The sequence below is a fragment of the Phragmites australis genome, chromosome 15, assembly GCF_958298935.1.
Source record: "Phragmites australis chromosome 15, lpPhrAust1.1, whole genome shotgun sequence".
NCBI classification, from domain to species: domain Eukaryota; kingdom Viridiplantae; phylum Streptophyta; class Magnoliopsida; order Poales; family Poaceae; genus Phragmites; species Phragmites australis.
The window spans coordinates 28,321,709-28,339,583 of NC_084935.1; the positions used below are offsets into that span (position 1 = coordinate 28,321,709).

The window sequence follows — 17,875 nt, forward strand, 5'->3', positions numbered from 1 at the left end:
GCTTTCTCGGTGGTTGGGTGGGGGGCTTCGGACGAAAGCCCTGCTCGGCTTTCTACCGACACCGATGACGGTGACGCCTTCAGGCGCCACTCTCCCTCCCTGGAGGCATTGTCAAGAACCCATCTGCCCTCCCACACTCGCACTCGAGGATTTGGACTCTCTGGGTGAAAACCCAGCTTCAAGCATATGGAGCGACGATGGTGGTGTCCTCGGACGTCATGCCCTCCTTGGTGACTTCGCTTTGGAGGTCGCTTCCTTAGTTCCGAGCGGTATTTCGGTTTTGGCGTGGACCTGGTCACTCTCGACGGCGGACTTCTAATGCTTGGAGTTTTTCTTTCTTCAATGAGTTGTTGCCTCAAACTGTATTGCTCTCCACCTCTAGGCACTCGGCTAATGTGTGTTAGGCTAGCTGTGTAGTGGTGAAGTTGGAGCTGTTGTGTCACCGATTCTACAGAGCTCGGCAACAATGACATGACGCACGGTTATCCCTGCGGAGGTATCAGTGGTGGCCTTTGGGGCATGGGTATGGCGAGTTTGAGATAGTTGTGATGATTTCGCTGTAGAAAGTCGGAGCTGCTCTTGCTTGGCAATGATAACCTATGGCGGACCCAAACAGTTGTCATCCTAACGTTTTGTCGTTTTCTCGATTTTCCCTCTAATTAACCAAGCAATTGTATAGCTTTTGGATCCGATTTTCCTCATAAACTAAGTCAATTCTCTTCTTCTAATATAATTTCAATAATACTACTGTCCTTTTGAAAAAATATGCCCAGCAAAGCACAACCTTGAGATTTGAAGTGTTGGCATAATTGCGAGTCCCTAAGCTACTTGAAAGCTAGGAAGACAATTAGCAGCTGGTGTGCCTTGCTTTATTCTCCATAAATTCTATATTTTCTCAACTTGCATGAAAGGAGGATGCATGCATGATTCCTAGTAGTGCTTTGCTTTCTTTTGTTGACAAGGGAGGAAGGAAAATATATCTCAGCTTGCATAGTTCATTATACACTGTATTCACTTATGATCAACTAAATTTAACAAATATTTTCATATGTGTCGCAAAATTTAAATCCATGCGAATTCTGCAATCATTCTCTAGCTGGCTCGTGTTCCAGCGGTACCGTTTCTTTAATTTTTGCCTGATCCGTCAGTAGTTGATTAATTAGTGGGTCGCACACAAGTAGCAATCGATCCTCTACTGATCCGACATTGAAGAAGCATCGATCCTATTCGCCAAATTAACGCTGCTGGCCTCGTCCGGCAAACTGCATACGGCAGGCAATGTGCCGATTCCTGAAATCCGGCCACTTGAAGGCAGACCAGCCCTCAACTGGCAGGAATGGAACATCTCGTGACGGAGCGAGTGGCACTACTATAAAAACTATTTCTTGACATATTTAGAGTAATTTTTTACAGACGGTTTATTTAAAAAACCGTTTGAACCATTGGCGAGGACCTCCTGCCATTACGGACCGCCTGTGAAAATATATTTTTACAGTCGATTTCTTATGTGAACCGCCTATGATAATAGATTATTATCACAGACAGTTCATATAAGAAACCGTCTGTAAAAATAGTCATTTTCATTCATTAAAAAATTTATAACTTTTGTATATGAAGTCGGATGATGAAAAAATCTATATGAAAATTGTAGCTCTCGATGAGATCTACAATTTTGTAGTTGATATTTTTTTTATTTGAAGTCATTTAGATATACAAATAATCATTTGAAGTTTCAAATGATTATTTAAATATTTAAATGACTTCAAATGAAAAAAAATTCACTGCAAAGTTGTACATCTCGTCGAAGGCTACAATTTTCATTAAACTTTATCCTCATCTAACTTCGTATAAAAAAGTTATGAATTTTTGAAGATAAATTATCATCTATTTATACAGGCGGTTTCTTATGTAAGGTCCGTTTAAGGAATCGCATGTGGAAATAAGTGATAGTTTATCTTTAAAAATTCATAACTTTTTCATACGAAGTTGGATGAGAATAAAATTTATATGAAAATTGTAGCTCTCGACGAGATCTACAACTTTGTAGTTGATTTTTTTTTATTTGAAGTCATTTAGATGCCCAAATAATCATTTAAAGTTTCGGATTGCAGATATCAAAAGAATTACATATGCTCATATGTTCAGTAGTCGTTCTCTGGTGTGATGGTGGGGAGGTTTCGCGCGACCCGATAGGTTTCGAGTTCGAGTGCCAAAAACCGCGTAGCGTGCGTATTTCGCGCGAAAGAACACGTGACTTGTGACTTGCGACTTCACGACCATGTGGGGTTCCTGGTCGGTCAAAAAAAATTGTTTTTTTTCGGTTCAAAAAATATCGATTGAGGAACCGATTATCGCAGGCGATCCGCTTAAAGAACCGCCTGTGGAAACCTATTTTCACAGGCGGTTCCTTAAGTGAACCGCCTGTGGTAATAGATTTCCACAGACGGTCACTTTTGCGCCTGTAGAAATCATTCATTTCTATAGACCTTCGATCGCAGGCGGGTGCACTAAACGCCTGTGAAAACGAGTTATCACCCGCCTCTATAAATAATTTTTGTAGTAGCGTGGCGTCGCGCCACATGTCAGCATGCTAGCAGCTGACAAAAGGATTTGTTCATATTTTTTATGGTCATTTATAAAAAATGTGATGATCATTTATGTTGATTTAAGTTTTAAAAATAAAGTGACAGAAGAAAATATAGTACGCTGCAATCAAGAAAGATGATCAAAGCTAATTTTTTCATATTATAGGAGAGAGGAAGGAACAGGGGATCAACTTTGATTATAGATTGGTTGATCGTGTAAGATGTACGGTGGAGATCATTTGAATTTATCATAACTCATCTATTTTATAGGAGTATAGATAAATAATAACTCGTGTGTATATATATAGAAGTCCAATACTCTCTCTCTTTGTCTCCTTTCACTTAATTTCTCTCTTCTTTCCTATATTATTCATGTGTATTCTTCCTACAACCATACACCACACCCCTAGCGACATATCATGTATGTTGATATCTTGTGAAAATTCAAATTCACATTGCATGTGATAGTATAAAACCACTAACAAAACTACTCTCTCTGATCCCAAATATATTCATTTAGATTGATGTAAGTCAAACTTTTTTATCGTTAACCTTCAATAGCTTAAAAATCACAGAGATTGGTACTATTAGGTTTATGTTGCTAGATTTATTATGAATGATGTATTCATAATATATAACTCCATATTTAAAATAAATAGTTTTATAGATATTATTAGTCAAAATAACATATTAGAGACTATATCGTTGTCTTAATAAACTTATATCTGGGATCGAAGGGAATAGCACTTAAATTAAATGAGGTATTCGTATAAAAAAAAACTAGCACCTGTGATTGATTTCCTTAAAGAAAAACACTAATGAAATGAAAACGATATCCGCACAAGTTGACAAAAAAGATTGAAGCAACCCATGAAACCATCAGTGAGGCCGCGCGACGGGCCCACCAACGACGGCGACGGACTTGGTGGTCGCTCTTGCGCGGCGCGCCCGGCGTGGTGTCCTCTCCGGCGCAGCCGCAGCGTCGAAACCGTTTCGCCCTCGTCGTCGCCACGTCGGCATGCAGCGGGGAGAGACACACGCGGGCTGTCGGCAGCAGAGGGCGTCCCCTCCACGTGGCGTGCAGCGAAAGCGGAAGCAGTACCATACCCGGGCCCACACGCCAGCGCCTTATCCACCGGGCCGTTTCAACCTCTCTCTCCGAAAATTGTTGGACAGAAATGCCCCTGCTCTCCTGCCACGTGGCCCGGCAGCCTAGGTTTCATCTCCTTCTGTTCCTCCCGTTTCTTTTTTGACGCATGAGTGCGACAAATCTTAGCTTTTTTAAAAAAACAGGCGTCTGGATTACGATACGAGCAAAGACACACGCTTATTAGAATGGGGAGAAATACTATAGTTAAAATTGAACGCATAAGTTGAAGGGGTAGCCAAATTGTTTCGCAGCAATTTTAAATTTGGTGCAATCTGAAACAAGGTGAATTTTGACCGAAATTTAGTTGTTCCCCGGGGGGGAAAGGAGACAAAGAAAGGTAGTTGTTTTTAGAAAAGCCCAATATACGCGATCATCAAATCGTCGGCTGAGTGCTACGCAATGGTCGAATTACCATGGTTGCTATTCATCACCGGCCGAAAATAAATAATATTGTTCAAATCCATCATGCAGCATTTAATGTGTAGCTAAAGTACTTGAGAGGGAATTATATTGATCAATTTTTTAAGTTGTACTACCGCTCTACGTCTATGTTAGTTATATCATGTTTTCAATGGTGTTCCTGTAAAGCATGCCAACATTACATGCCGCCAAAACCTGAAGTTATGCTCTCAGCTATCAGAATACTATAGAATTCTTTGCTTTCCGGCTGAAGCTACCTTCCAACTTTCAACTTAGGGATGGCAACGGATCTGATCGGATATGAGCGAAGCAGATCTATACTTAACTCGAGATCTAAACTTGGTTACCTGATTTGTACCGCAAAGCGTGACGGGTTTAATATTGTACTCGTGCCAATGCTTGCTGAGTACCCGATACGCGTGGGTTGTCACGAGTATTTTTTTTTGGAAGAAATTAACATAGTTTGAGCTAATCGAGAGATCATGCCTTGAAATTCTTTAGTTTTGTACATAGAAGTTGCAGATTCTTCTCGTCATCATTCGTTCACAGAACCTCAACCAAGTGTGTCATGAGAAGCTTTTTCTCAACAATATGACAAGCAAAAAGACAATATAAAATACTATTGACGGTTCTGAACAATGAATTGTTTTAAGTTCATAGTCTAATAGGAGGCAAAATCATAATACTATCTTAGATCAAATAAACATTATAATTAGAACTTGTCTTACGAAAAATTAGACAGTCATACATACAAGAAAAAAATTAAAGAGAAAAAATAGGATGTTAGGGGTGTGCTTCACCGGATACCCGTGGTCGGATTGTAAAACCCACATTCGACCCACGATTTTCACGAGTACCTGAATCGTTGTATCCATAGGTAAAATCTCAAACCCGTGTCTATACCCATAAGTACCCAAACCCATTGATAAAATTGCCATCCATGTTCCAAACAAATCTTACTCTCAACTTTTCAAGTTCTCGGTGCTTCATGTGGACATGCAAAAAAAAAAAAAAAAGCTCTAGTAAGTTGTAAACCCATCACGGATTGGAGGATAAATTTTTCACTCGATTAGGAAGTCAAAAGAGGATCCCGTTCCCCTTGCAAAAGCAAAAGTCTAATAAAAGCAACAATGCCTAAAACTAAAAAAGAAAAAGAAAAAAAAGAAAGACAGCGAAGCTTTGAACTCAAAAGAGAGGCATAAGGGCAATCTAGACATTTACACATCTCAACCCATTCTTCTTCTCCTTGTATCCTCCATCTAACGTAACGTCAGTGACATTTGTCGGAGGAACCGATTCCGTTCCTCCATTTGGCAACCTCCAAAGCTCATCACCGCGCCGCACCACGGCATCCAATGCTTTCCCTCCCTGCCTCCCTCCTTAATGCCCCTCGCTAATTACTCCCGCCACCACTAAACCCCCTTCCTAACCCTGCCGCAATCATAGTCCCCAGGGGTTTAAAGCCCAGAGCTCGCCGCTTGGAGAAGCAGCCGCAGGAGGGTAAGGAGGAGAGACCTCGTCGTCGTTGGCGGCGGCGAGATGGACCTCGCATCGCTCCTGACGTCGCTGGTGACGTCGTTCGTGATCTTCCTCGTGCTGGTGCTGGTGTTCACCTGGCTGTCGCGCTGCCCCGGGAACGCGCCGGTGTACTACCCGAGCCTCCTGCTCCGGGGGCTCGACCCGTGGGAGGGGCGGCGGCGCGGGACCCGGAGCCCCGTGGGGTGGGTCCGCGACGCGGTCACCGCGTCCGAGGCCGACGTCGTTGCTGCCGGAGGGGTCGACGCCGCCGTCTACCTCGTCTTCCTCTCCTCCGGTACGGCACCACCTACCGGCTGCTCAATTTCTTTTTCTTTTTACAGGAATTTCTTCTTTGCTCCCCATTACTTGGGGCCTTTTTTTCGTAAAAGACTTGGCAGTGGTTGTTTGGTTTTACAGTTCGTTAATTTGTCGGGTATGTAGGTGTTTTAGCTTTTTTGTTGTGGTGTTTTTTCTCCAAAAAGAACTTTTTTTTGGCAAAATTTGCTCCTTTTTTTCAAGTTGTTTCTTCTTATGTGGTTTTATCTTGTGATATGCCCCTATCCTAAATCTTGTTCTGTTTCAAAGATGCCGTTGCTTTCCCCAATTTTGTAAAGTTTTTGTAAAAAATTGTGTGTGTGTGTGTGTGTGTGTGTTGTCCCTATACTGAATCTTGTTCTTTTTTTGCGCTTGGTGTTCCAGTGTTGTCCATCTTGGTGTACTCTGGGATCGTGCTGCTTCCGGTTCTCCTCCCGGTTGCTGGAACTGATCATGCCCTGGAAACTGCTGCTGGCTTACCCAAAAACGAATCAGCTCAGGACTTCTCGCCGATTGAAAGACTAGCAATGGGCAATGTTCAAGTAGGTATTCATTTAATGATTTGCCTTTGTTGCATAAATGAGTAACACGGCATTAGTATTCTGGGAGATGGGCCCTTCCAAATCACCTACGGAAGCATTTCCTTCAAATTCAAAGCATGATCCAGACCATATAATCGGTAGGTTCATAATCATGTATATCGTAGCTATAATTATCAATACTAACAAATGCATTGTTCGATGGAACACCCTAATTATTGTCGTAGTAGAATCCTCTTGCTACTTACTCTTCTGTCAGGCCTATCACTTTTAAAGTTTTGTCGAGATGAATTCGAGCTGTGTGATTAGTTTTCCTCAAATCAGTACCAGATCAGTTTCAGCTTGATGTGTTTTAATCCTCTACTTCTTAAATGGCAGAGCTCCTTCCCTTTGTTAAAAAAAAGAAGTTATGTTTGCTCGAAAAAGAAGTTACAGCTTGATGGTCAATTCGCTTGTATCATTTTTTAAAAGCTTTTCACAAATTAACATTGTGGATTACTGATATGTGGAAACTCAAACAAAAAACTGGTGTTTTTTATTAAAAATGTCAATAAATGCCGTCTTTCCATGTTCTGGTTAAGGGTATCATTAGGTGTCTTGAATGTCATATATTCACAATACAACTGAACTATGCATGTCTTTACACTCTGTGCAGCAAGGAAGTATGAGGCTGTGGGCATTTCTGTTATCAGTCTATTGGGTTTCCTTTGTCACCTATTTCGTACTATGGAAATCCTACAAGCATGTGTCGAATTTGAGAGCTACTGTAAGATCAACACCAGATGTTAAACCCGAGGAGTTTGCGGTGTTGGTGAGAGATGTCCCTAGTCCGCCTCCAGATCAAACTATAAAGGATTCTGTAGACTCATATTTCCGAGCACTTCACCCTAACACCTTCTACAAATCAATGGTTGTGACAGATCACACAAAGGTACTTCTACTCTTGATGTCTATAGAGGAATGGTTGCCCCTTCGCTATGTTCTCCATCTGCTTGTGAGACATGTCTATAATAATCTAGAGAGAGATAGAGAAGAAAAAAGAGAAAGCTCTCTTCTGTTCTGATCACATCTCATTGCTTTGCAGGCTGATAAAATTTACCAAGAGATTGAAGGTCACAAAAAGAAAATTGCTCGGGCTGAAGTTGTCTATGCAGAGTCGAAAACAGCAAACAAACCTGAGGGCACTAAGCCTACTCATAGGACTGGATTCCTTGGTCTTATTGGTAAAAAGGTTGACACAATTGAATACTGTAGTGAGCAGATTAAGGAATTACTGCCCAAACTGGAGGCCGAACAGAAGATTACCCTTCGTGAGAAACAGCAGCGGGCTGCTATTGTCTTCTTCAATAGAAGATCTGCCGCAGCTTCTGCATCTCAGACTCTCCATGCTCAGGTGTTTGATAAGTGGAGAGTTATGGAAGCTCCTGAACCACGTCAGATAATATGGCCCAATCTTCCGATGAAAATATATGACAGGCAAATCAGACAGGCTGTGGTCTATTTCATTGCCTTTCTCATTGTGCTTTTCTATATTATTCCTATTACCGCTATCTCTGCTGTTACGACTCTGGAAAACCTGAGGGAGAAGCTGCCCTTTCTGAAGGTGTTGGTGGACCAAAAAGAAATCAAGACTGTCTTGGAGGCTTACCTGCCACAGATTGCACTCATTGTGTTCCTCGCCTTGCTGCCTACTCTTCTTATGTTTCTCTCAAAATCAGAGGGGATCCCTTCGCAGAGCCATGTAGTTAGGGCGGCATCGGGAAAATATTTCTACTTCATTGTCTTCAACGTCTTCCTTGGCTATACAATTGGAAACACATTGCTCAGCTCTTTGACAACCATTATCAATCACCCTGCTGAGATTGTGGATATGCTTGCCAAGAGCCTGCCTAAAAGTGCAACATTCTTCCTCACATTCGTTGCACTGAAGTAATTCCTCTGTCACACTTTTGAAATTACCTCCATTTTTCTAATCTGCACATGTCTGAGTTTTGTTGCATGTATAAAATATAACTCTTTGATTGTTGATCTTGACAGATTCTTTGTTGGATATGGGCTTGAGCTCTCTCGCTTGGTTCCTCTCATCATTTTCCACCTGAAAAGGAAGTACCTATGCAAGACTGAGGATGAAGTGAAAGCTGCATGGGCTCCAGGAGACCTGGGATATAACACCAGGGTTCCAAATGACATGCTCATCGCAACAGTTGTGTTTTGCTACTCGGTCATTGCACCTTTGATTATTCCATTCGGCGTTGCATACTTTGCTCTTGGATGGCTTATAGCGAAAAATCAGGTGAGCCAAGTGTTATATAGTTTAACCGAAGTATAGCATATCGGTGTTGCATACTTTGCTACTTGGTTAATGCTGTAATTTTCTGTGCTAATTTGGGGAAAAAATTCTTCTACTAGGGGGTCTCATTTTGTTAAGCGGTTGTCTGGTGAAGTTGGTCATTGATTTATCCTACTTTTCTTCCTATGCAGATTATGAGAGTTTATGTTCCTAGCTACGAGAGCAACGGGCGAATGTGGCCACACATGCACACAAGGATCGTGGGAGCTCTGCTGGTTTACCAGATCACCATGATCGGCGTCATCCCCCTGAAAAAGTTCTATTATGCGCCTATCCTTGTGCCCCTCATCCCAATGAGCTTCATCTTCGCCTACATCTGTCAGATGCGCTTTTACCCTGCATTCGCCAAGACTCCTCTAGAGGTGACGCAGCATGAGCTGAAGGAAATGCCGAACATGGATACCATCTACAGCGCATACATTCCTCCTTGCTTGAAGCCCGATAAGCTCGAGGATTTGGGTGTCTTTGAAGATGCTCAGTCGCACGCCACCTCCAGAACCCCGTCCATTTAGTCCCGGATTCCCATCCATCGCAAAAGCACCGAAGATCTCTGTACACTTATTGTCTAATTCATGCAGAATTTCCGATGAATTTCCACGCTTCCACGTGAACCCTCTGAAGTTGATGTGTTTCAGGATAGGAAACCGACGTGAAATGTACATACATACTCGCCCTATTGCCTGCTGAACATGTGTGATTTATTTTAGGTAGCTGCTGTGGATATTTGGGTCTTTTAAGTTTCTCTTGGTTGTTATCCATGTGTGTGTGATTAATGTAGACTCTATGTGAATCTGTGAGTCAGTTTGCTTGATGCTCTGTAACTCCATTTAACAAAACCACTCCTCTGTTATTGTTGTCTGTTGCTGAAAGTTTATGCTGTCGAATGGGCTATCTTGGTTGACTCCTTGGTTCCAGATTTCGAGTGCAAGAGTGTCCTGTTAGTCAGTGTTGGCTCTTGGATTGTTTGATGCTTTGGTGTCCATGAGAGTTAAAAAATTTGCACCACCAAAACGCTGGAAATGTCAGCTAGATTTTGCCATTATTTGGTTGAATGCTGAAATATTTTCGGGAGCAAATTGTGTTTAACTAGATTTTTTCTAGGTTTACTTTTTAAGCGGTCTAAAAAAAGGTGCACTTTTTAAGCCAAATTTGGTCAAATTTTGATCAACCAAATCGGGTTTGAACACAGCAATTTGAAGTACAAACGTGAAAACACGGAGCAACGACTCGCGCCTTTGTCTCCGCAACCGCACGGAGCCCGAGCGGCGCGGCGCCACCGCCCCATGCTCGACGCGGCCGGCCGGACGCCTTCCACGCACCCGGCGCTGCGGCATTGCGTCGCGCTCCTCCGCCTCCACCTCGCGTCGCCCTCCCTCCCCGCGGCCAAGCAGATCCACGGGCGAGCGCTCCGCGCCGGGGTGCCGCCCGCCCACCCGCTGCTTGCCAAGCACCTCCTCTTCCACCTCGCCTCCCTCCGCGCCCCGCCGCTCCGCTACGCCGTCGCCGTCCTCTCCCGCATCCTCCCCAACCCGGACCCCTTCTCGCTCAACACCGTCCTCCGCATCGCCGCGTCCTCGCCCCGCCCGCGCCTCGCGCTGGCGCTCCACCGCCGCGGCCTCGCGCCGCCCGACACGCACACCTACCCGCCGCTGCTCCAGGCGTGCGCGCGCCTCCTCGCGCTCCGCGACGGGGAGCGCCTCCACGCCGAGGCCGCCAAGAACGGGCTCGCCGCGCTCGTCTACGTCAAGAACTCGCTCGTCCACCTCTACGGCGCGTGCGGCCTGTTCGAGAGCGCGCACAGGGTGTTCGACGAAATACCCGTGCGCGAGCGCAACCTCGTCTCCTGGAACTCGATGCTCAACGGGTTCGCTGCCAATGGCCGCCCCAACGAGGTGCTCACCGTCTTCCGGGAGATGTTGGATGTCGACTTCAAGCCGGATGGATTCACTATGGTGAGTGTGTTGACAGCATGCGCTGAGATCGGGGCACTCACTCTTGGAAGGAGGTTGCACGTGTACCTGTCAAAGGTTGGATTGGTGGGGAACTCTCATGTTGGCAACGCCTTGATTGATTTGTACGCCAAATGCGGTGGCGTCGAGGATGCAAGGAGGTTGTTTGAGGAGATGGGGATAGAGCGGACCATCGTCTCATGGACGTCATTGATTGTGGGCTTGGCAGTGAATGGTTTTGGGAAGGAGGCACTTGAGTTGTTCAGTGTGATGGAGAGGGAGAAGCTTGTGCCAACTGAAATCACGATGGTAGGAGTGTTGTATGCTTGCAGCCACTGCGGGCTGGTTGATGATGGGTTTATGTATTTTGATAGGATGAAGGAATACGGCATTGCACCGAGGATTGAGCATTTGGGATGTATGGTGGATCTATTGGGTAGAGCTGGTAAAGTCGAGGAAGCTTACGACTATATCATCACCATGCCGCTGGAGCCCAATGCTGTCGTGTGGAGAACCTTGCTGGGTGCTTGTGCAATGCACAAGAAGTTAGAACTTGGGGTGGCTGCTTGGTCACGCCTGGTTGAGCTTGACCCTGGACATAGCGGAGACTATGTTCTCCTCTCGAACCTTTACGCTGCTGTTGGAAGGTGGGCGGATGTTCATGTGCTTAGGAAAACAATGGTTAAGGATGGAGTGAGGAAGAATCCTGGGCGCAGCTTTGTGGAGCTCCGCAACTCTGTGTATGAGTTTGTTATGGGTGATAGGTCGCATCCTGAGAGTGAACAGATATACCAAATACTTGCCGAGATAGCTGAGAGATTGAGACGTGAAGGTTACATCCCTCGCACAAGCAATGTATTGGCAGATATAGAGGAGGAAGAGAAAGAGACTGCCTTGAACTACCATAGTGAGAGGCTGGCCATTGCATTTGCCTTGCTGAAGTCTCTTCCTGGTACTCCTATCAGGGTAGTGAAGAACTTGAGGGTGTGTGGGGACTGTCATATGGCAATTAAGCTAATATCAAAGGTTTATGATCGTGAGATTATTGTGAGGGATCGTAGTAGGTTCCACCATTTCAAAGGCGGGTCATGTTCATGTAAAGATTATTGGTAGTAGATTAGTGATGGATTGACCATGTCCTATGATCAGATAAGTTGTGCTGAATTCTGAGTTCTGTAGAAGTTCATCTGTGATAACTGACAAGTCATATATGGATTCAGCCACCACATCCAATTTTTGATGCACTGGAGGGGAAATGTTGAGGCAGTCTCAGATATTATATGTTTGTTCCGTTCACGTCAGAACAGACGTTTCCATATAGCAAAAACGAGGTTCAGAACTGGGTTTGAAAAGCTGCACGTCTCACAATTCCATACTTCCTTACTCTGTAAAATGGTCGATGTTAAAGCAAAATTTAATTTTCATTCTTATTTTATCCCTTTCACTGATCAAATAAATCTGGAATCTGGCTGTTTCAATCCTCGACTCCCATTCTGATTCCAAAACATGTACTTGCTAGCTTCCCTTGTGTTGATGAGTAAAACGTTTGCACTTATGTCCACCGGTTTGATACAGATTTGAATCCTGATAGACTGATAGTAGGTCTGCATGAAATGATCAGGCCATGCTTTCGCAACTTCCTTTCCAACATCAATGCAAGACCCTTACAACCTTCTAAAGCTTGTGGAGAGCAAGGTTAAAATATAACTGCTTTCTTCGTGACACCACCAAATGTTAGCTTAATGTTACACATTCTCTTTAACCATTTTTAATGGATGTTGCTTTGCTCCATCTGTTTCAACTCATTGGGATTACTACTTATATTTACTGCACTACTTTCCTTTCCTTTTTTTTTGTTTTTGGTAGTTCTCCCGGTGCCATCGACATGTCCTTATTTTTCATCCTTCCCTTTCAGAATGCCAGTTTTGTCCCCATTGTAGCTCAGGCAAAAAAAATAAAAGGTTTTTCCCTGTGATCCTGTTCACGGAACCACCTTCATTAGGCTTCAGTCTTCGTAAAGTGAAGGCTCTTCCTTACTGCACTGGTTTCCTTCCCTTTTTTTTTTTGGGAACTTTTTTCAGCACCACCGACAAGACATTATTTTGCCTTCTATTTGGAAATTCCAGTTTTGTTCCCAGTGCAGCTCAGGCTAAATTCCTTAGCTTTTTTCCTTATAGTCCTGTTCACAAAACCCCCTTCATTAGGCTTCAGTCTTTGTAAAGTGAAGGTTCTTCCCTTAATATACAAGGAAAGCTCTTCCTCATTAAGCTCCAACATATGCTACCATGAAAGAACAAAGAAAAAGAATGAGAACATGCACTTGGCCCCTTCAAATCTCATGGAATCTACTGCTGAAGTTTTCTTTTGTCCCTTTAGAAATCATGCCCATGCATGCATATCAGCAGAAGAATCCCATGGTTTCCTGGCCTTCAAGTCATTCTCCTCAATATTCTATTGTATTCATAAAGGCCCCAGTTTTGGTAATACAATCTAAGAACTGAGTGCAGATGCTGGTATAATCTAAGAACTGTGCTTCAGGCATGTTGCAATAACTGCAATACCACCTTAGTAAACAATCTGCATGCATGATTCTTAAGCATGATAAAGTTCACTAATTTCTTTTTATTCAATGGCATGAGCATCGAATGATAGTAGTAAATTGTGTTAATTAGAGCCAAGTTAGTCAAAGTGAGACCGTATGGCCTGAGGATCCAATACTTCTGTAGGTTCAAAATGCATCTCTCTCTCTGGACACTGGACATTTGGGCCACTTTCCATGCCTTCTCCGTGGCTCCCTGCCACGGCCATAAATATGCACCATATAGTGAGCACCCGGGGGACTTTCTAGGTTCACGTCTTGCTTAGTGGTCCGAGTGAAATCCAGCCCTTTTCCCATGAACAATGGCTTCTTTCCTGTCGATACATCTTTTCTTCACTCATACTCTCGTTATATTCCCTAGACACTCACACACGGGTGAGGAGTGCTGAGTGAAAAGCAGGAACTGTTGTATAGTTCTGTAAGTTCTCTGTTTCAACCATGAACAGAAAGGAGCTGATCGTGCACGGCCTTTTGATTCTTGGATGGTTCATAGGTTGGTTATACTCGTATTAAGATCTTGTTCTTTGCCCGTGTCCTCTCAACCGCGATTCTCATATGCTCAAGCTTTTTAGAGTGTGTTTATGTTGATCTGTCAGTAAACTTGTACTGACAGTGCAATTTGTATATGCATGATATCAGAACAAGCATAGTAAATGGTTAACTGTATCTGTAAAAAAAAATCTGCCCTTTCATGGTAATGTTTGATCACAGAGTCATGTCTCTGATTTGATCTTACTTTGTGGTTTCCTGTGTGCTCAGCCTCTGCGGCCGGCGTTGCACAAGAGGAGAAGGCGGAGTCGGTGACGCCGATCCCGATGCTGTCTCCACCGGAAGGCAACATGACGTTCATCGACGGCGTGACGTGGTGCGTGGCCCGGCCGGGCGCCCCCCAGGAGGACCTCCAGAACGCGCTGGACTGGGCGTGCGGCCCCGGCGGCGCCGACTGCTCCCAGCTGCAGCCCGGCGGCCGGTGCTACCAGCCGGACACGCTCCTCACCCACGCCTCCTACGCCTTCAACATCTTCTACCAGCAGAACGGCAACTCCGACATCGCCTGCAACTTCGGCGGCGCCGGAGCCATCGTCAAGCGGGACCCGAGTACGTAAAAAAACTACGCCTCGTGCTCCATCGATCGGGGCAAGTTTTCATTATCGCGATGTTCAGTGATCTGATGCTATGTCCTTCGTGTTCTTGGCAGGTTTCGGCTCATGCAAGTTCCTGGCATCTGAGTAAGTGTGATCCACTGCAAAAGTTTTCTTTTACCCCTCGCCCGTGGTAAACGATTCTATGACGGGTAAATCTTTGCTGGGATGGTGCAGGACTTCTGCTGCTTTCTCACCGACGTTGGGAAGGGCGTGGATGGCCATGGTCGCTGCATCACTGAATTTGATCGCGCTTCGGCTGAGAGTTTAGAAATTCTCGCTTCTGTGATCCTTCGTCTCATCGAGCACTGGATGCTACGGAAGAGCGTGATGTATTGAAGTGGCTTAGTTTTGTACTCCTGTAAGGAACGGTCCTATTTTTATTTTATTTTTGGGAAAATTGATTATATGTCCAAAAGTTGATCGTCCCAAGTTGATCATCATTTATCATATATCTCACATAAACTATTTTGTTACAAAATTTCGTATTAGACAAGAAAGGTTGAAGGCTAAATTTTGTTACATATATAATCAAATGATGATCAACTTCGGATATATTATCATAAAAGTTGATCAACTTTGGAATATATAATCAAATTTTCCTTTTTTTCGTGTAAATTTCGTCGAAGAGTATCAGCTGTGTTTAGCTATTACGTGTTTTATTTGCCAAGATTTGTCACAGAAAGACCATGGAGAAAAACAGCCCATGGCCCAATAAGAGGAACTGCGCTAAAGCCCACTCCGCCCCTGTCTGGACGCGCAGGGTAAGAAGCCAACTATTAGTACCACCTCGGCCAGCCAAGGAGAGAAAGCACAGCTTAAAGCCCGAGACGGTGCGCTCTGCTTTGTCTCTTCGGAGACATCCGATAAAATTGGAACGATACAGAGAAGATTAGCATGGCCCCTGCGCAAGGATGACACGCACAAATCGAGAAATGGTCCAAATTTTTTTGCGGATTTCCGCGCTGGTCCCTGGCGCTCCCGATTTCTCTTGCAGATATGTCCTTGGGGCTATCTTTTTGGCCCTTCCGCCCCGGTTTTCTTCACAACTTAGTCCCCCAAAGCCCTCCGACAGATGTAATCATCCGTTGTCACTTGCACTTGAGCCCTTGAATATGACTTTTGTCTTACAATTGAGCCCTCAAATCTTTCTTCTAACCCCCTTTGCTCTGCTATTTCGTAGCAACCGAGTCCAATTGGCCCATCGGGCAAGGTCCTTTGTGCTCACATACTCGAGTAGTTGCTTTGAATGACGGGTCATGTGATTGATGCGTTGAGTTTAACCTCTTGCCATCTCATAATACTTGATTTTTTGTTGTTAGATAACCTCCATCTTCCTGCCTCAAATAAATTCAACTTTCATGCATATTTATTGAGTCTCAACTGCGCCCGTACCGATCCCAGCCCCTTCATCACAGCATTATATCTTTGCGAGTTCTTGTGGTCAAGTACTTTGTTTTTGCCATGCTGCCTTATTTTGCTTGACGCCTAGCAAACAAAAATTGTGTTGACGTATGTGATTTCTTAAAAACTAGTGTCAATTCGAAGCCTCTTGTTGTTGTTGTTCTACCAAGTTAGCAAAATTTGTGCAGCGGAAATAGCATAGCCAGGAATTAAAATTTCGGCGCGAATTTCGGAAGGGAACGAAATACCTAATTTCGGAATTTTCTTTCACCGGTATTTGGGACCTATAGATCAGAGGACGAAAAATAATCAAAATTTTACAAATTTTGGTCTTTTTGCTGGTGAACGAAAAAAATTGTAAAACGAAATTGAAATCACTTAGCATGACAAGAAAGGCGGGCTTTATTGGGAACACGAGAATTTCCACCGAATTGTGTTGGAATTAAACTGTTTTCTTGAAAATTATGTAATCTAAATTGAAATCACTTAGCATGACAAGAAAGGCGGGCTTTATTGGGAACACGAGAATTTCCACCGAATTGTGTTGGAATTAAACTGTTTTCTTGAAAATTATGTAATCTTCTTTAAAAATAGATCCCGCATTCGAAGAAGGTCCACGACTGATCCTTTACGTCTTAAGCTCTGAGGTGATAATAATAAATCCGGCATTCCAAAAAGACCAAGAAGAAGCTATGTCCATTGGAACAAGATGCATGGACGCACAATCAATGTACACACGTTACATAGGCACCATTAGCTTAGCAGCTCAGGCTACTGGATCTAGCCGATGATCTGGTCGAGTGCACCGGTGTTCTTGAGGCCGAGGACAATGCCGACGCCCAGGATGTGGCCGACGGCGCCGCACGCCAGCGTGTCGGCGAGCGTGAACCCGGCCGGGTCGCCGGTCTGCAGGCCGGAGTCGCGCGCCTCCAGCTTCAGCCCCGCCGTCGCCTTCCGGTTCGCCGACGGCGCCAGCCCGAACCGCCCCGCGAACAGCATCAGCGTCGTCGTCGTCACCATGATCTGCCATGCGCCATGCATCACCCCAACCATTATATTACAGATCAAAGATCATCAATCACTCACCACCAATTAATTAAACTGCGTGCACGTCGATGATATGCGAGTCAAGCATGCACAACATAGAGATCAGTAGCAAGTTGTTCGTACCAGGTTGGTGGCTGAGCCGATGTAGTCGCACCGGACGCCCTGCGACCTCTTCCTGCCCACCCTCACCGGCGGCAACGCCACCGCGGACCGAGGCGAGGCGTAGCCCCGGAGGCCGTGGAACTGCGGCACGCCGGCCATGGCCGCGGCGGCGGAGAGCTGGGAGGCCATGGCACCTGTCGTCTGGGTTGTTGCCTGATCTCTGAGTGCAGAATGCTATGGTCGTCGTTCAAGCTCGACGGTAATGGAGTGTGCGTGTCTTAAAGCTTGGACATGGGAGCCACAAGGGGAGCTTGTGGCCTGCAGTGGATAGGATCCGGATCCTTGCTGCTGACGTGGCGTCCCCTGTTAGAGCAGAGAGGCTGCCACGTCGGAAGGGATAAGATACTGCTCCCATGTTTGCTACCTGAGACTGAGAAGAGATACAATCGCAAGTGTTGGTGACTCGGTGATGTGATGCTCAACAAGAATGGCGAACAAGACCTGTGTAAAAGTAAATTTCTCTGCCATTTCCACCCACAAAAAATTAAGCCTTGTTTCGCAATGTATGAAAAATAAATCAGTCCAATCTGTAAATGCGCATGAAAGACGACTTTACTTTTCGTTGCCCTAGTTTTTATTCGCAAAAGAAGGAATGGGTTAAGTGAGTTTATAGTCGCAGCATAACAGGGATAAATTTGCATGTGGATCGTTTTCTGATGAACCATAGTGTCACAAGTTGTTACCCTACATAATGG

General features: G+C 44.7%; 4 protein-coding genes, 1 long non-coding RNA gene and 1 other non-coding gene across 6 annotated transcripts; 5 read left to right on the top strand and 1 right to left on the bottom strand.

Moving 5' to 3' along the window:
• The first annotated feature begins 5,398 nt into the window (after positions 1-5,398).
• On the top strand, positions 5,399-9,746 carry LOC133892327 (CSC1-like protein ERD4). Its single transcript, XM_062333026.1, has 6 exons — positions 5,399-5,968; positions 6,373-6,530; positions 7,183-7,458; positions 7,612-8,456; positions 8,565-8,820; positions 9,009-9,746. Exons 1-6 carry the CDS (start codon positions 5,695-5,697, stop codon positions 9,387-9,389), a joined length of 2,190 nt encoding a protein of 729 aa, XP_062189010.1. The 5' UTR covers positions 5,399-5,694; the 3' UTR covers positions 9,390-9,746.
• Positions 9,747-9,891: 145 nt separating this feature from the next.
• Positions 9,892-12,786, top strand: LOC133892328 (pentatricopeptide repeat-containing protein At4g21065-like). The gene has a single exon (XM_062333027.1). The coding sequence runs from the start codon at positions 10,161-10,163 to the stop codon at positions 11,937-11,939; it is 1,779 nt and encodes a 592-aa protein (XP_062189011.1). The 5' UTR covers positions 9,892-10,160; the 3' UTR covers positions 11,940-12,786.
• Positions 12,787-13,572: 786 nt separating this feature from the next.
• On the top strand, positions 13,573-15,205 carry LOC133892329 (glucan endo-1,3-beta-glucosidase 12-like). The gene is made up of 4 exons (XM_062333028.1): positions 13,573-13,918; positions 14,185-14,523; positions 14,624-14,654; positions 14,745-15,205. The coding sequence occupies exons 1-4, from the start codon at positions 13,864-13,866 to the stop codon at positions 14,836-14,838; spliced, it is 519 nt and encodes a 172-aa protein (XP_062189012.1). The 5' UTR covers positions 13,573-13,863; the 3' UTR covers positions 14,839-15,205.
• A 209-nt stretch (positions 15,206-15,414) lies between these two features.
• LOC133894195 (U6 spliceosomal RNA) lies at positions 15,415-15,517 on the top strand. The gene has a single exon (XR_009905006.1). It is a non-coding gene; the product is annotated as a U6 spliceosomal RNA (small nuclear RNA).
• A 927-nt stretch (positions 15,518-16,444) lies between these two features.
• LOC133893476 (uncharacterized) lies at positions 16,445-16,915 on the top strand. The gene is made up of 2 exons (XR_009904518.1): positions 16,445-16,528; positions 16,584-16,915. It is a non-coding gene; the product is annotated as an uncharacterized LOC133893476 (long non-coding RNA).
• On the bottom strand, positions 16,560-17,393 carry LOC133893475 (photosystem I reaction center subunit psaK, chloroplastic-like). The gene is made up of 2 exons (XM_062334504.1): positions 17,142-17,393; positions 16,560-16,994 (listed from the first exon to the last, which is right to left on the bottom strand). Exons 1-2 carry the CDS (start codon positions 17,307-17,309, stop codon positions 16,752-16,754), a joined length of 411 nt encoding a protein of 136 aa, XP_062190488.1. The 5' UTR covers positions 17,310-17,393; the 3' UTR covers positions 16,560-16,751.
• Between the last annotated feature and the right edge of the window lie 482 nt (positions 17,394-17,875).

Bases quoted from the DNA above. Each gene is read 5' to 3' on its own strand.
- LOC133892327 (XM_062333026.1), top strand. From the start codon at position 5,695: ATGGACCTCGCATCGCTCCTGACGTCGCTGGTGACGTCGTTCGTGATC. The intron at 5,969-6,372 runs GTACGGCACCAC...TTGGTGTTCCAG, and splicing joins CCTCGTCTTCCTCTCCTCCG to TGTTGTCCATCTTGGTGTAC. The intron at 6,531-7,182 runs GTAGGTATTCAT...CACTCTGTGCAG, and splicing joins TAGCAATGGGCAATGTTCAA to CAAGGAAGTATGAGGCTGTG.
- LOC133892328 (XM_062333027.1), top strand. From the start codon at position 10,161: ATGCTCGACGCGGCCGGCCGGACGCCTTCCACGCACCCGGCGCTGCGG.
- LOC133892329 (XM_062333028.1), top strand. From the start codon at position 13,864: ATGAACAGAAAGGAGCTGATCGTGCACGGCCTTTTGATTCTTGGATGG. The intron at 13,919-14,184 runs GTTGGTTATACT...CTGTGTGCTCAG, and splicing joins GATTCTTGGATGGTTCATAG to CCTCTGCGGCCGGCGTTGCA. The intron at 14,655-14,744 runs GTAAGTGTGATC...GGGATGGTGCAG, and splicing joins TGCAAGTTCCTGGCATCTGA to GACTTCTGCTGCTTTCTCAC.
- LOC133893475 (XM_062334504.1), bottom strand. From the start codon at position 17,309: ATGGCCTCCCAGCTCTCCGCCGCCGCGGCCATGGCCGGCGTGCCGCAG. The intron at 16,995-17,141 runs GTACGAACAACT...GGCGCATGGCAG, and splicing joins TCGGCTCAGCCACCAACCTG to ATCATGGTGACGACGACGAC.